The sequence below is a fragment of the Puma concolor genome, chromosome D4 (genome assembly GCF_028749965.1).
Source record: "Puma concolor isolate L17-30 chromosome D4, mPumCon1.1.hap2, whole genome shotgun sequence".
Taxonomy (NCBI): Eukaryota; Metazoa; Chordata; class Mammalia; order Carnivora; family Felidae; genus Puma; species Puma concolor.
The window spans coordinates 56,769,943-56,785,767 of NC_141679.1; the positions used below are offsets into that span (position 1 = coordinate 56,769,943).

Genomic DNA, 15,825 nt, shown 5'->3' on the forward strand with positions numbered 1-15,825 from the left:
TGTGAGATCATGACCTGAGCCAAAGTTGGACACCCAACTGATTGAGCCAGCCATGTGCCCCTAAATTTTCTTTAATGTTTTATTTTTGAGGGGGAGAGAGACAGACAGAGCATGAGAGGGGGAGGGGCAGAGACAGAAAGGGAGACATAGAATGTGAAGCAGGCTCCAGGCTCTGAGCTGTCAGCACAGAGCTCGATGTGGCACTTGAACTCATAAACTGCAAGATCATGACCTGAGTTGGATGCTTAATCAGCTGAGCCACCCAAGTGCCCCTCTAGTTTTTTTTTTTTAATTTTTTTTTTTTTTTAACGTTTATTTATTTTTGAGACAGAGAGAGACAGAGCATGAACGGGGGAGGGTCAGAGAGAGGGAGACACAGAATCGGAAACAGGCTCCAGGCTCCGAGCTGTCAGCACAGAGCCTGACGCGGGGCTCGAACTCACGGACCGTGAGATCGTGACCTGAGCCGAAGTTGGCCGCTCAACCAACGGAGCCTCCTAGGCACCCCGAGTTTTTTTTTTTTAAGTTTGTTTATTTTGAAAAGGAGAGAGTGCATGTGTGCGCATGAGTGAGCCAGAGAGGGGCAGAGAGAGAGGGAGAGAGTGAGAATCCCAAGCATGTTCTATGCTGTCAGTGGGGAGCCTGATGTGGGGCTCGATCTCATGAATTGTGAGATCATGACCTGAGCAGAAATCAAGAGTTGGATGCTTTAACCGACTGAGCCACCCAGGGGCCCCTATTTATTTTAAATTATTTATTTATCTCTGCACCCAGTGTAAGGCTCATGACCTTAGGGTCATGAGTCACATGCTCTACTGATTGAGCCAGCCAGGCACCCCAATCAAGTCATATTGAAAAACAGTAGCTCCCTGACTCACCACTCCCCAACTCCAGTTTTGCTTCCTTTAGTTAGGCACTTTGGACTCTTTAAGCTATTTCTGCTGGGTTTTATCTATGTATTTCTAAATAAAGTGCTTATGTTGCTTTTTCTAAATTTTATTTTACTCTTTCTTTTTAGATGTTTATTTTTGAGAGAGCACAAGTGGGGGAGGGGCAGAGAGAGGGACAGAGGATCTGAAGCCAGCTCTGTGCTGACAGCAGCGAGTCTGATGTGGGGCTCAAACTCATGAACCATGAGATCATGGCCTGAGCCAGATTTGGACCCTCAACTGACTGAGCCACCCAGGTGCCCCCTAAATTTATCAATTTTAGATAGTTTTATACTTTGTTATAGTTGAGGATTTAGCTTTTATAGTAGCTCCTCTACCTCCTTCCTATAGCTTCCATCATAATTATATCACAAAACTTGGTAAATTAATGATGCTGTTCACATTATTATGATTGGGTAAATATTTATTGTCAAATTCAGATACTGTATTGTGATTTTTTTTTTTTTAATTTTGCAGTTTTTTTCTCATAAATTACTCCATTTAAAAAATTTGCAGTTTGGGGCACCTGCTTGCTCAGTTGGTGGAGCATGTGACTCGATCTCAGGGTTGTGAGTTCAAGCCCATGTTGGGGGTAGAGGATACTTTAAAAAAAAAAAAAAAAGTCAAAAATTTTTTTAAAGATTTTTTTTTTTTAAAGTATTCTCTGCCCCCAACATGGGGCTCAAACTCACAACCCCAAGATTGAGTCACATGCACTATGGACAGAGCCAGCCAGGTGCTCCTCTGCATAGTTTCTTTGTATTTGTTTCCAGTTTTGTCCAAATGCTCCGAGAGAGCGATCAGAGACCCAGTGATAATTTTCTCATTCTGACACATCCAAAAATACTGGGTAACCTGTCAGTTTTGAGTCCTTGAGTGTCCAGAAATGTCTTAATTTTAACCTTATGTGCGAATGATAGTTTGGATGGATTTAGATTTCTTAGTTGAAGATTGTTTCCCTTTAAGAATTTTCAAGACATTGTTCCTTCTCTTTTTAAAGAAACTTTATTGAAGTATAAGCTCCACTGCTTTCTAGCATTCCTGTGCTTCTGTGTTCTTCCAACCACCACCTGCTCAAATAGATTTTGGGATCTTCATTTCTGGAGATTTGAAGTTTACTCATGGTGTGCTGTGCCTTGTTCATTTATTGTGCTACTAGGCCCTCCTAGATCCTTTCATAAGGCTCAGCTCAGTTTTTAAAAAATTTGAGATTTTTTAAAAAATTTAAATCCAAATGAGTTAAGATATAGTGTAATAATGATTTCAGGAATAGAATCTAATGATTCATCACTTTTGTATAACACCCAGTGCTTATCCCAACAAGTACCTTCCTTAATGCCCATCGCGCATCTAAGCCCATCCCCATACCCAGCAACCCTCAGTTTGTTCTCTGTATTTAAGAGTCCCTTATGGTTTGTTTCCCTCTCTTTGTCTTATTTTTGTTTCCCTTCCCCTATGTTCATCTGTTTCATTTCTTAAATTCCACATGAGTGAAATCACATGATATTTGTCTTTCTCTGACTTATTTTGATTAGCATAATACACTCTAGTTCCATCCATGTTGTTGCAAATGGTAAGATTTCATTCCTTTTTATCACTAATACTCCATTGAATATATATACCACATCTTCTTTATCCATTCATCAGTTGATGGATATTTGGGCTCTGTCCATACTTTGGCTATTGTCGATAGTGCTGCTATAAACGTTGGGGTGCCCATGCCCCCTTCGAACCAGCATTTTTGTATCCTTTGGATAAATACCTAGTAGTTCAATTGCTGGGTCATAGGGTAGTTCTACTGTTAATTTTTTTGAGAAACCTCCATACTGTTTTCCAGAGTGGCTGCACCAGTTTGCATTCTCACCAGCAGTGCAGAAGGGTTCCTCTTTCTCCGCATCCTCGCCAACATCTGTTGAGATTTTTTTTCTTTTATTAATATTTTGTTTTCTCTTTTTCTGGAATTCCTATAACTGGATATTGGACCTCCTTGACTGTTGTTCTAATGTGCTATCCTTTTGTTTCCTGTCCTTTTTCTTTAAAAGAGGAGACTTTTTAGGTTTTGTTTTTTAAGTAATCTTTACACCCAGTGTGGTGCTCTAACTCATGATCCAGAGATTAAGAGTCACGTGCTACTACTGCCTGAGCCAGCCAGATGCCCCTTATCTTTTTGTCTTTATGTTTTACTTTCTGGATATATCTTTGACTGTGTTATAATCATTTTTTAAAAATCTCACAATCTTTTAAATAAAATTTTACTTTACCATACTTTAAATCCCAAGTGCTTTCTTTGTCTATTCTCTCTCTTGGTTTGGGATCTCTGGCTTTCTATTCACATTTAAGAGCGAGGCACTTAAAAAAAATCAGCAGAGGGGGAAATGTGTGTGTTGGGGTGTTCTTGCCAATCACTAAGTTTCACTGTAGGTTGAAGGTTAGTAGGCTTTGGGGGGCTCTGCAAAGTGTCAACATGTGAAGGTTTTGGAGGCTTACAGTTTCACCTGAGAATTCTGCCTGAGGGTTAAGGAAGGTTGGGGAAGTCTGGTGTATAGGATTTTTACTTAAATTCCCCTTTTGTTCTTATAGCTCATTTTGTCATATGCCATCCCTTGTATCCATATTTTAGTCCTAGAGAGTGAACTTTCTGCCCCCCTGAAGAGGGTGAGGGTCAGGTGGGGAAGGTTTTCCCTGAGGGTCTTATCGCTCTAATCATTCACTTTGTGTCCTTGCCTTATCACAACAGTACCTGGTGCTTCCAAATGCTGAACCCCTCTCAGGAGTTTTGAAGGGCTGGTGGACTGACTCTTCTTTCTCCCACTTACTTATAACTTCACTGCTTCTGCTAGCATTCCATGTTCTAATATTTCATTGAAATATATTGTCCACTGCTGTTCCCTCTTTTTTTGACCTTAAAGATTAATAGTTTTATTATCATTGTAGTGGGTTTTGGGGAGGGAGAATCAGTGTCAATTTGCTGTGTTAAATTAAATTCCCCCTTTGAAATCCTAATAGACCAGAGCACCTGGGTGGCTAAGCATCTGACTTGATTTCAGCTCAGGTCTTGATCTCATGGTTGTGGGATTGAGCCCTGCATCAGGCTCCATGCTTGGAGCCTTTTTAAGATTTTCTTTCTTCCTTTCTTTCTGCTCCTCCCCAACTTGCTCTCAAAAAAAAAAAAAATCCTAATAGACCTCCATTTATTCAACAATTGATGAGCAGGGCCTGTAAACACCAAACCTAAAGCAAGGCCCTGGGGATTCAGAAATACGTGTGACATGGTAGGGTGCTCACATTAGCATACTGTGATGTGATAAGTACTGTGCCAGCAGTATGATTAATCATATTTGGCTTTTGGTATTTTCAAGCCCAGTTAGACCCTGACCCTGAAGAGAGATTTGTTGGGACCTGCGAAGTACCAGACTGGTTTGATCCAGTCTCTGCCCTGTTGTGACTCCTGTAACTCAATGACTGAGCCCTGTGACTAGGCTGCCGGGGGTGTGCTGTGGGTGAGATGGATAAAAGGAAACAGTGAGCTTTATAAAGCCTATAGTTTTGGCTTTTCCCAACTGACTTTGAGGAAAGTATCTGGTTATAGCTATTAACTTTGAATGTCTTTCTAGGATGGGGCGGGGGGAGCTGAGTTCCCTGCTTCCTAAGCACACCCTCCCTCCCCCCAAAGGAAGTAAAAATTCTGTTGAAATACTTTCCCTGGTTCTTGGGAGCTGGGCTAAACTATAACCTTGTTCCATTGTGGTTTGGTCCTTAGGTCTGGGAGTGAGCAGCCTTCATGCCTTGGGCCTGAGTCATTATCAGAAGGGGTAGAAAGAGTTCTACCCATCAATCTGAGGTTAATGGAGTCCTAGGGCATGTAGCAGGCTGCCTGCAGGACAGTAGAGGCAGGGCCCTGGAGTACACATTCCATTTCTTGAGGGCCCACCCTGGTGTGGCTAATAGTCCTTCAGTATTGGCAGCTGTAGCAGGGAATTGAAGCCTTGTAGCTTGTGGTGCAGGGCAAAGGTGGAGTGCCCTCAAAGCTCTGAGCCACTGAACTGGCCATGCAGGGGAACAGCACTCGCAGTCTCTGCCCAGCCCAGGGATAGAAGCAGGGATAGAGACATTGTTGGGAAAGAGCCCCAGAGTTAGGGGGTGTCTGAGGTGAATGAACCTTTTATGACTCTGAAGCACAACCTGTGAAAGAGATAATGGAGCCCGGGAGAGAAATCATAGCAGCCATCTTGCCATCCGTCCCATGGGCAGCCTCAGAACTTATTTCTCCAATTCAAGCCCAAGGGATTTGAACATAGAAGGGCATGTAGCTCTTGTAGTATTTTCTTATTCTGCAAGCTGGGATGAGGGCAGAGGACAATCCAATTGCAGGTGTCTTCCCAGCTTTTCTTTTCCTCATCTGGTGCTCCCTTACCCATCTTTAGGATGTCTGGCCAGCAGTCTGGCCCTTTCTACCAGGCCAACTGTTTGGGAATGTGGTAAGTGTCAAATAGCAAGCCCCTGGACTGGGCTACTTAGGGGACATGTCTTCTGGGGCCCTAGTTGTCTTTATTCCTGCCTGATCCTCTGGTTTCTCCACCACCAGGTCACACCTCCTAATTTCTCAATGTCACAAGTGCCCAACACTCCCAGCTGTCCCCAGGCCTATTCTGAACTGCAGACACTGTCCCCCAGTGAGCGGCAGTGTGTGGAGACTGTGGTCAACATGGGCTACTCATATGAGTGTGTCCTGAGAGCCATGAAGAAGAAAGGAGAGAATATTGAGCAGGTGAGTGGTTGGTTGGCTGGGGGTTGGGGTGGGGTGGGTGGTGAGTGGTCAGCCTGGAGAGAGGTCCTAGACCTCTGGGGCTGGAGTAATGTCCTGCTTATATCCTAGAGCCCCATCAGACTCCTAGCCCCAGCGTCCTTTCCTGTGAGTTGGCGGGACTCAGGGCAGTATTTTTGGAGAAAGTAGCAGCCTCAGCAGCAGTGCTTCTGCTTTGGGGGCTGCCCTGGGACCTACGCTAGAGAAAAGCCTAGAGGAAAGGGTGCATTGGAGCCGTTGGACTGTTCTCTGCCCCTCCTGAGAGGGCACACTAGGCTTGAGATACGGTCTGATGTCTCCTCCCAGAAATGTTTATCCTGTCATAGATGCCCAGAGTGTTCCAAAATAGGGTACTGGAGACCTAAATCTTGGCATTTTGTGATTTGGGCTATTTGTTAGTATATTCTGCCCCGTCTGTGGAGTTGACATTCTGGGAGAGATGAGTCAGCTGTGACAGGAACTCCTTTGAAAAATGGCTACTCATGTTTAGAAGGGTATGCCTGTCTTTTCAGCAAATAGTCACCGAGGTCCTACTGTGTTGATGCAGTTCACAATACAAATTCAAGTCCTATCCAGGATCTAATAGCCAGGTGGGAAGCAGACGTCACCCTTTACTGGCTTGTCTAAGACTCTTGGGAAACTCAGGCAAGAGTGGTGATAAGTGCTCAAACCTTTTTATTTTTTTAAGATTCTCGACTATCTCTTTGCACATGGACAGCTCTGTGAGAAGGGCTTCGACCCTCTTTTAGTGGAAGAAGCTCTGGAAATGCACCAGTGTTCAGAGGAAAAGGTAGGACCCTTTGTGCCTCAAGGGAACCCTCTGGAAAGGAGGGACAAAGTAGTGTCTCCTGTCCAAGAATCACCTTTTCCTACTAGTGAGTGCAGGCAGAGGTAGTCAAAATACATAATTTCTTAAGTGTCCAGACAGCATTTGGATAGTTTGGGTTGTTAGAGGCTTGATGAAGTATTGGGTTGAAGATTATCTAGAGTCCCAGGGAAGGGAAGGGGAAATGACCTGGGCAAAAAGCCTTACTTCTGGATGACTGAGGAGATTGCTAGTCACTTTGCCCAGCCTGCTTCCTGGCTGTTTCTGGGTTCAGTATCCTGCCTTGAATGTGGATTTTGGTTAGTGGGATGCAAATGAGACAGCAGGAGTTGGAACTGGGCATAGTTCCTGAAGGCTGATAGGCTGTGGCATCAGCCTATCTGCCTGGCTTCCTCTACAGCCCCCTTGTGCTTGTTGGGGGACCTCAGAGAAACTCATGAGGCTCTGGCAAAAAATGCAGATTCCCCCAAGCAGCCCCCTACATACACATTCCTCTACCCTACTATGTGGCCAGAACCCTTTCTTCAATCTTTCTTCTCTTTTGTCCTTTAGATGATGGAGTTTCTTCAGTTAATGAGCAAATTTAAGGAAATGGGCTTTGAACTGAAAGACATTAAGGAAGTTCTGCTACTACACAACAATGACCAGGACAATGCTTTGGAAGACCTCATGGCTCGGGCAGGAGCCAGCTGAGACCAGGCGCTGCCTAGGCCCTGCCATGGAACCACCCCTGCAGGAGGCCCTGAGGATCCCATGTGTGGGGAAGGAGAAGGGACACACTTCCCGATTTTCTTTTGGGGGTGGAAGGTCAGGCGTGGAGACTGTGCTTGCCAGTCTCTGAGCTGGGGAGAAAGTAGGGAAGATTTGGGCATGTGAATGCCTCCAGAACTGCTCTGGCTCCTTCCATATTAAATGTATTTGTATTTTGAGAAGTGACCTTCCCACCTTGGCCCTCCAGAGAGACTTCCCTGGTCCTTCTGGGGTATGTCCTCAGCCGAAACCTGGCCCAGCTGCCAAAAGGAGTCAGGAAGAAGGGGTGGGAGGGCCAGACTCTGCTGCTTTAGGGCTAGATGCTTCCCTCCCCTGCACTGGTGGACTGAACTCTGATCCAGGTTGAGTGCAATTGAAAGGTTCTTCCAGGGTTTTTGTTGTTTTTTCCAACAAAACTTAGTGTTACACTGGTTCTGCAATGTCTCTGAGGTGCAAAAAATGCCCTTTTCCCCATGGGGCGCTGAGTTTGCCTCTTCTGCCAGGCAGTTACCATGCTTCCCTGCCCCAGCCTGTTTCTTTTGGCTTGGTTTGGACCACAATCCTCTGCTACCCAGGATTTTAGAGCTCCCTTCTCTCGGAAGCAGTTGTTGGTTTAAGAAATCATTGGCCCCTTCCCAGCACATCGAGTGGGGAGAAATAGGCTGCAATTTAGTAGCCCAGCACTAACTCCACCTCAGTTCTCCTTGGAGAACAGCCTCTCCCTCCAGCCCCCTGCTCTAGGATGACACAATGAGTAACACCTAGTCATAGAAATCAGTCTCTTTCGTTTGTTTTGTATTATGTTGTTCATCATTAAAGATCTAAATACAAAGGATATACAGTCTTGAATCTAATTTGCTAACTATTTTGATTCTTCAGAGAACTAATAAAACTCTAAAAGGTATGTTCTGCTGTGATAATTTATTGCCAAGTGCTGTTTTACTGAGGGGCTGGGGTAGGTGGTGAAGAGGTTCCTGCTTAGATTTGCTGCTCATGAAATAGGAGCTATTTTGTCTTTTTAGTACTTTCTTCCCACTGTAGGCCTTTGGTACCCAGAAGCTGGCCCTGCAGTCTGCCCTGGGTTTTGGTTTGCAGAGGCAGACCCAGATGAGGATCTGTTACAAACCTGACGTAGCTCAGTCTCTGGAACAAGGACATATGCCTTCCTGCAAGACTGGAGGTGAGACAGGCTGGGCCTGTGGTGTAGTCACGCAGAAATGAGGAAGTACCTTTTCCTGTGAGAAGCATCAGGCGTTTATGTGCTGTGCGCCGCAGGCAGAACTGGATTCAGACTGTTTCACCAGCTCTCAGTGGTGCTGTTGTAGCTGAGAGAACTAGATTCCTCCCTGAAGTTTCTGGTCTTTATACTTAATGCCATCCTGTAGTCCCTACCTTATGCTCATGGCTGGGAATGGATCTAGTATTTTGAGTGATCATATGAGGAGAGACTGCAGTCTTTTGGCCAGGAAAGAGGCCGCCCTCTAGTGCTCAGATCAGTTAAAGGGCGGCAGGGCTGCAGTCTTGTTGAAAGCCAGTTAATGCTTCTATCCTCTTAATTAAGCCTTCCTTTTAAAACCTTACAAAGGTATCCTTTCCCTGTAAGAAATTGAAGATTCACACATTATAGTGGGCATCCGGGCCAAGGCTGTGACACATGAATCTGAAGTTTGACCCGGGAGGCCCTAGTAAGTGATGGACCAGTTTGTATTTGTCTTTGTCTTGAGCCTCTTCCTGATGAAAAGATACATAGCAAGGACTCATATGAAGGGGTGTGTAAAAATTCTGCTTCAGATTCTCAAGACTACTGACTGGAGCACTCCTGCCAAGGTACTACTAAACACAGGCTCTTGAGGTAGTGGACAGTCAGGGTCATGTTAAAGTTAACACTAGGAGATGGACTTGCCTGAGATCCTCCAACTTTGCCACGAGAGGGGGTGACAGGTGAGGACTCAGGAGCCAGGAACTGCCTGCCACAGGAGCATGGGTGCTGTTAGGGCTTATAATAGGCCAGTCATCCCAGCATAAGCAGAGATGGGAAAAGAATAATGCAGTAATATGAACACTCCCTTCTGTGTCTGGATTGCAGGAAGGGAGGGGAACTGGGGGTATAAAGCCTGTCCCACGTATGCAACCTAAAGCCCAAACAAGTCTCCAAGGGCTGATGGGGCAGTGCTCACCCAGCCCCCAGTACAAGCCACCAGTGTTTTAGTTTTTGGCTAAGTCTTGAAGAACAGAATTCATCTAACAAAGCCCCTGAGTTCAGCATGGTTTCTTCTCCAGCTTGTGGCCTTTGGCATTTACATTACCACTGACCTCATCCTCTGAGCCTTAAATTCAGAAACATCTACAAGGTTATTAGACCCAAGTGTGTTTCCAGACAAGAGGTCAGTAAGACAAATTCTCTTCTAGCCCCAAAGAAGAGGGAGGGCCATATTGTTTTTTTTAGGCTGCTCTGTCCTTCCTTACAGATGGCCTTGTGCTTGAAATTGAGGGACAGAGTCTTGGTCCTGAGAGAGGAGCTGGGGCCCAGTCAAGGCCATGTGTGGCTAGGGAAAGGGTAGCCTGAGAAGGATCAGGGAGTGGGTCTGGTATCTGCAGGGAGGACCTGGCAGAGGCCCCTTCAGCACAGGCTCCTGAGCTGCCATCACCTCATACTGGGTCTTACTCTAAGACACCATTGTTCTCTCAGGGGCGGTGGCTGGCCTGTGGCAGGCCAGATATAGCTGAAGCTGACTCCTCAGACTCTGGATGCACTTGGATTTCAGAGCCATGATTTCATCCAGCTGGGTCACAAAATCTTCAAAATCCTGAGAAAGGAAACAGAGGACAAATGGAGCTTTTGCTAGCCTTCTCTCAGGATCTGCTTTTCTAGTCCCTTCTCTTGCAAGTTTTCAGAGCCCAGGTCCATCCTTCAGCTGGAAAATGTGCAGGAGAGTCACTATGGCACAGGGTGAGGCTCATTTCTCTGCATTTGAGAAACTTTTTTAAGATTTTATTTTTAAGGGGCACCTGGGTGACCTGGTCCATTATGCATCTGACTTCAGCTCAGGTCATGATCTCAACAGTTTGTGGGTTCGAGCGCCACATCAGGCTTTGCGCTGACAACACAGAGCCTGCTTGGGATTCTTTTCTTTTCTACACCCCGCCCCCCCCAAGCTTGCGCGCACTCTCTCAAAATGAATTTTAAAAAAAGGTTTTTATTTTAAAGTAATCTCTACCCAATGTGGGGCTCAAACCCACAACCCCAAGAGTTGCATGCTCCACTGACTGAGCCAGGTAGGCACCCCTGCATTTGAGAAACTTCTATGAGAGGTATTCTGCAGGACAGAGGGTTGTTTTTGTGAAAGTACCCCTGGTTTGCATGTGGTAGGTCACTTACTGTCACAGGGAGGGGCCCTAGCAAGTCAAGAAGAAGGCAGAATGGCAGGCAGAATGGCACAGGATACAGGCCTGGAAACAGGGAGTCTAGTACCATCTCTCACCTGTCCTTGCGCCCCCCTTGAGTTATATCAGAGGAATGGCACAAGGCCTCCTAGAGTAGGATAGCAGACCCTTACCCCACACATAACTGCAGCAAACAAGGATGGCCATCAAACTACCCACAGGCTAATTCCCAAGAGCCCCTGAGGGTCTAGCCAAGGCCACTTACATTAAGAGCCAACTGGCTCATTAGGGTCTCCTCCTTGAAGCCCAGTTTTGCCATTTCATCCAGCTGTTCCTGGTGTGCTCGGATGACCACCTGCCTGGAAACACCAGAGGGGACAGTGTGATCCTCTGGGCCTTCCATCTCTCTTGGGCAACTTTTGGGAGCTGAGAGCCTTATTTCCAGGCCAGGAACTGCCTCTGCCCAAAGTGGTCAAAGCTTTGACCAAGGCCAGCTCACCATCACCTCCTCCCCTGTCACCTGTTCTTAGGGCTTATTTAGGCACTAGAGTATACCAAGAAGATACCAGGAAAGAGGCACTTCTCAAGCTGTCCCTGCCTCCCCAGCTACACTGAAGGACAGGGATGAGTGCTCTTTACAGGAGCTGCCCATAGCTTCCCTGCCAAAAGGTTCAAGGCTGTGACCACTGGAGGTGACACACTTGGCACGGGGTAGAGCCTGCTGTTTTGCCTGCCATCATCTCTCCTCCCTGGGTGTCCAGGGACCAAAGCAGGGGGTTTGAGCTAGAAACTGGAGGATCTGCCAGGCTCCTCTCACCTGTGCATCCCTGCATGTCCTTTTCTTTTGTCCATGGCCTTGGCCTGGAGCCAAAGCGAGCAGCAGGCACACAGCCGGCCTAGATATCAGGAGCCCTAGCAAAGGGCTGTAGCCTCTGTTCCCACACACCCACCCTGCCCTCCATCTCCCAGCCTCTAATGCTGAGAGGGGCCCTGCTTGATCCCTCTGCCTTTTTTTTCTCTATGCCTCTGTCCCATCTCTTTTTGCTGCACCATCTACAGCATCCTTTGGGGAAAGCAGTACAAACCACTAGTCCCTCTGTTTTTGATCAACTTCACCCTTTTGGAAGGTGGCCAGCCTGTCTTGGTTCTGCGGGCACAAGGCTACAGCTTTTGCATCTCTGGGCAGCACTTCAGGAATACAGACCCGACAGAATGAAGAGGATTCTGAACTTACCACAGGTGACAGATCCTCCCTTCTCCCACTCAAGTCCCAGCTTTCCCAGACTCAGGGTTCATCCACCCTGGTGGGCCTGCTCCCATACATTTTATTCTTGCTCTCCATGTCAGGTGCATCTAGGCAAGCTCCCTTGAAAAGCTGGACAAAGCCTCTCTAGTTGTAGAATAGCTCTGACACTGAGCCAACAATAGCCATTCCCAGGATAGACAAAACGTTAACCTGGGGTGGAAGTAGGGGTGCTGGAGGGGCTCGAATCTTGGGGAGTGTCCAACTTACTGTGCATGCCCCAGGGTGAGCTGATGGACTTTTCCTGCCGTCTCTGGAGAGCAGCTGGGGATCAGGGGAGAGCCTGGCCTTGCTAAGCATCTTGGGATCAGCCTGTATTTGAGCCATACGACGTCTGTGTTGGAGCAAGACAACTTGATGGGGTCTGTGGACAAACTCAGCTCCTGCCAACCAAGACCTGTTGGATGTTTTCTTTCCTGGGCCCAGGGCTGGTCAGCCATATCACTACTTTCTGTTTGTGGGGTGAATATAGGCCCAGGGTGGGGTCCTCCAGTATGTATGGTGGGGAAGGGCTTTCCTGGGAAACCTTGGGAGCTGTTCAGCTCTGTGTCCTTAGCATCAGCATCATACTGCTGGCTACCCACATGTTCCTGGGAGAAGAGAGCAGTCTCTGTGCTCTCACAGACCCCTCCTAGGTCGGCCTCACTTGTGGGTAGCTTGTCCGGGGGCTGCTGACGGATGGGTGATGGGGACAGAGCTGGAAGACCACCACTAGGCTTATTGTCAGGGGGAGATGATGAGAGCCACAGGTGCCCAGTTGCCGAAGAGATTGGCAGAAGTGCGTTTTGATCATCAGATGACACTGTGTGGTCCACAGCTGGTTCCCCTGTGTCCACTGCCGCTAGACTATGCACAGGCCCATCCTGGGCCAGCTGCTCCAAGGAAAGAGAGCCCTCATCGTCTGTGTTCTCCAGGAGGGACACAGTGAGGGGAGCCATCACTCCAGAAGCATATTCAGAGCATGTGCCTGATTCCCCTTTAGAGTCGTCGTCTTGGTATGCATAACTGTTCTTTGCTGTTGGGCTGTCTTGTCTGACTTCTTTCAGAGGTGTACTGACTGTGTCTCTTTGGTCTGGAGATCTTGCAACTGCAATGTGGGATAGTGAGAAAATGAAACCATCTGCCTCCAGGGATGGTGAAGTACCCTTGGCCTGCCCAGGAACCTCACTTCTGAAGGCATTCTGTCTGAGATCAAAGGCTGGGCTGCCACCTCTTTTCTGGCCATATACAAACTCTACCTGTGAGCAGTAAGGCTTCTCTGCCAGGTTGTCTCTGGGAGAAGGTGCTGAGGAGATAGAGTCCTCCTCTCTGCTCCAGTCCAAAGGTAACTTACTTGGGCTGTGGCCACGATTAAGTGCTGCTCTTCTGTGGCTTGTGGGGTCCCTGGAGTACATCCAGCTTCCAGTTAGACACTTCTCATCACCATCTGTCCTGGGGTTAAAAAGCAGACTTCGCTGCCTTTCAGCCACCTGCTCCTCAGGTCCTTGTTCCCTCTGATGAAGGAAGAATGAAACTTCGCTATTCTCTAGGGTGTTTCTCTGCTTTGTGGTTCTCTGACTGGAGACATGTGAAAAAGAATCTTCACTGAAATCGCTGTCATCAAGGTCCTCAGTTTGGGCTCCATCCTGGCTCTCAGAGTAAGAACAGAAGGGAGGAGGGGTCTCCTTCTGGAGCTGCCCCTCTAGGGGCCTGTACTGGCATAAAAACCTTTCCAGTGGTTGGTACTTTAACTTCTGCTGGAGGAGAGGTGGCTGCTGGAACTGCTGGTGATAAAAGCGCAAATGTTCCTCCCTCTCCTTCTGGTGTGGAGGGATGTCTGTCCAAGCTTCAGAGGCAGACCTGGCAGGTGTGCTCCCCTTGCTGCCCTGACTGTATTCTGCCAAGTGGTGGAGGTTGCCAGCGGACAGCTCAACTCGTGACACAAGCTGCTTCTGCACTGGCTGCACAGTCTGCACTTTCTTGCACTTGGAGGGCAGTTTGCCATGCACCGGGTCTTCTCCTGGGCCAGGGGTCCTGCTTCCCCATCTGCGGGCAGCTTTGTGGCTCATTTGAATTTTCTCAGAGCACAATGAGGCAGACTCTTCTCTTTTTTTGACTGAATGTCCAGACCGTGTGGCTCCCTTCACAGGGCTAGTCTGAATGACCCACTCTTGGTGAAGACTCCCTCTGGATCCACCCCTTTTACTGGGAACTTTAGGTACAGGAGCAAAAGGGATATTGGGTGGGCGGTTTGCCAGAGGATGAGCCTTCCCTCTCGTGGAACCGGGAGCTGCTGTGAATGACTGCTGAAGTCCCAGCTTGACTTTTTTGGGAGAACACTTATCCCCTGGCAGGGCCACAGGGGAGCTCTGGATTCGTTTTGGAGAAGAGTTTCCAGAGGTCCGATTTCGACTGGTAGCTGAAGCACAACATTTAATGCCTTTCTTTAGTTCTTTGACCCTGTAAATTACCATTTTATGTTAAATGTGTATTCCTGTATGCTCCTTAATTCCTTTTCTATATTTTTCAAAAACGAAACCAAAAGTATTATAAAAAAGACAAGTGTATTCTCTTAGGATATAAGCATATACCTAGCATTCTATGATCAGAAGTTTTGGAAATCACCTCAGTCCCATGGGATAGGCCAGAGGAGCTGGTCTTGGAACTGCACTACATCCATGTAGGGCCCATGCTGTACTTCTTGAAGGTGGACCAACTCAGGAGCCTGGTGTCTACCACTCACCTGCCCACTTTTCCTGCAGCCCATCTCCTTTCAGGCTTCTCTAAGAAAATGAATTCCCTCAAACTTGCTAGAACTCAGGAAGCAAAACCTTCTGGAAATAAGCAGGCTGTGCTAATTCCACTAAAGGAAAAGTGACCTGTCTATTCCTAGGGTTTCTCAACCTTAGCATAGTGGTATTTGGAAAACCAGATAATTCTTTGTTGTGGGGAACTGTCCTGTGTTGTGCCCTATGGGATGTTTAGCAGCATTCTTGGCTTCCACCTACTAAATGTCAGAAGCACTTCTAAGTCATGACAATCAAAAATGTCTGTAGACATTGCTAAATGTCCCGTGGGAGGCAAAGTTGCCTCCTAGGTAGAGAAATAGAGAACCGTGCTCTATTCCACATGGGAATTTTAGAGAAGATGGAAAAGCCAGAATTAAGTCTCTGCTAGGATTTAGTTGTCAAGTTCAGTCTCTTACTCTGTGACATTTAAAAACACTGTAGGAATTTAGAATTACAAGGTGACATCAAGTAAAAATGTGACTCTCCAGTAATTTGTAGATTCTTCATTAAAATCCCTTAGGAGGTGGGGTGTCCAGCTGGCTCATTCGGTGGAGCATGCGACTCTTGATATCAGGGTCATGAGTTCAAGCCCCACGTTGGGCATGGAGCCTACTTAATTAAAAAGATATATTTAAAAATCCTCTAGAGGGGCGCCTGGGTGGCTCTCAGTTGGTTAAGCGGCCGACTTCAGCTCAGGTCGTGATCTCATGGTTCGTGAGTTCCAGCCCCGCATCAGGCTCTGTGCTGATAGCTCAGAGCCTGGAGCCTGTTTCAGATTCTGTGTCTCCCTCTCTCTGATCCTCCCCTGTTCATGCTCTGTCTCCCCCGTCTCAAAAATAAATAAAACATTAAAAACAAAGAGTGTTTCTTTATTAAAAAGAAAAAAAAAATCCTCTAGAAGGGAGTACTACTTCTACTTGGGGGCTCCCATAAAATGTCTCTTCCATTATTTTAAGTTTATCCATTTATTTTGAGAAAGGCCGAGAACATGAGTGGGGGAGGGGCAGAGACAGAGGACTCCGCACTGTCAGCACAGAGCCTGATGCAGGGCTTGAACCCAT

The 15,825-nt window shown here is 47.1% G+C and overlaps 2 protein-coding genes across 8 annotated transcripts in view; one reads left to right on the plus strand and one right to left on the minus strand.

Moving 5' to 3' along the window:
• Nucleotides 1-8,213, plus strand: part of UBAP1 (ubiquitin associated protein 1) — a 61,915-nt gene extending 53,702 nt beyond the window's left edge. For 2 of the 3 annotated variants that reach the window (XM_025913959.2, XM_025913965.2), the window contains 3 exons: nt 5,515-5,697; nt 6,422-6,523; nt 7,112-8,213. In XM_025913959.2, the coding sequence (XP_025769744.1) occupies nt 5,515-5,697; nt 6,422-6,523; nt 7,112-7,252 (426 nt within the window). In that variant the 3' untranslated portion in view covers nt 7,253-8,213. The remainder of the gene's footprint in view (nt 1-5,514; nt 5,698-6,421; nt 6,524-7,111) is intronic. The other variant, XM_086683387.1, reaches the window with a different exon arrangement.
• A 949-nt stretch (nt 8,214-9,162) lies between these two features.
• The window catches only part of KIF24 (kinesin family member 24), a 75,401-nt gene continuing 68,738 nt past the window's right edge, over nt 9,163-15,825 (minus strand). For all 5 annotated transcript variants that reach the window (XM_086683376.1, XM_086683374.1, XM_086683377.1 and 2 more), the window contains 3 exons: nt 12,207-14,435; nt 10,959-11,052; nt 9,163-10,116 (listed from right to left, as the gene is read on the minus strand). In XM_086683376.1, the coding sequence (XP_086539502.1) occupies nt 9,976-10,116; nt 10,959-11,052; nt 12,207-14,435 (2,464 nt within the window). In that variant the 3' untranslated portion in view covers nt 9,163-9,975. The remainder of the gene's footprint in view (nt 10,117-10,958; nt 11,053-12,206; nt 14,436-15,825) is intronic.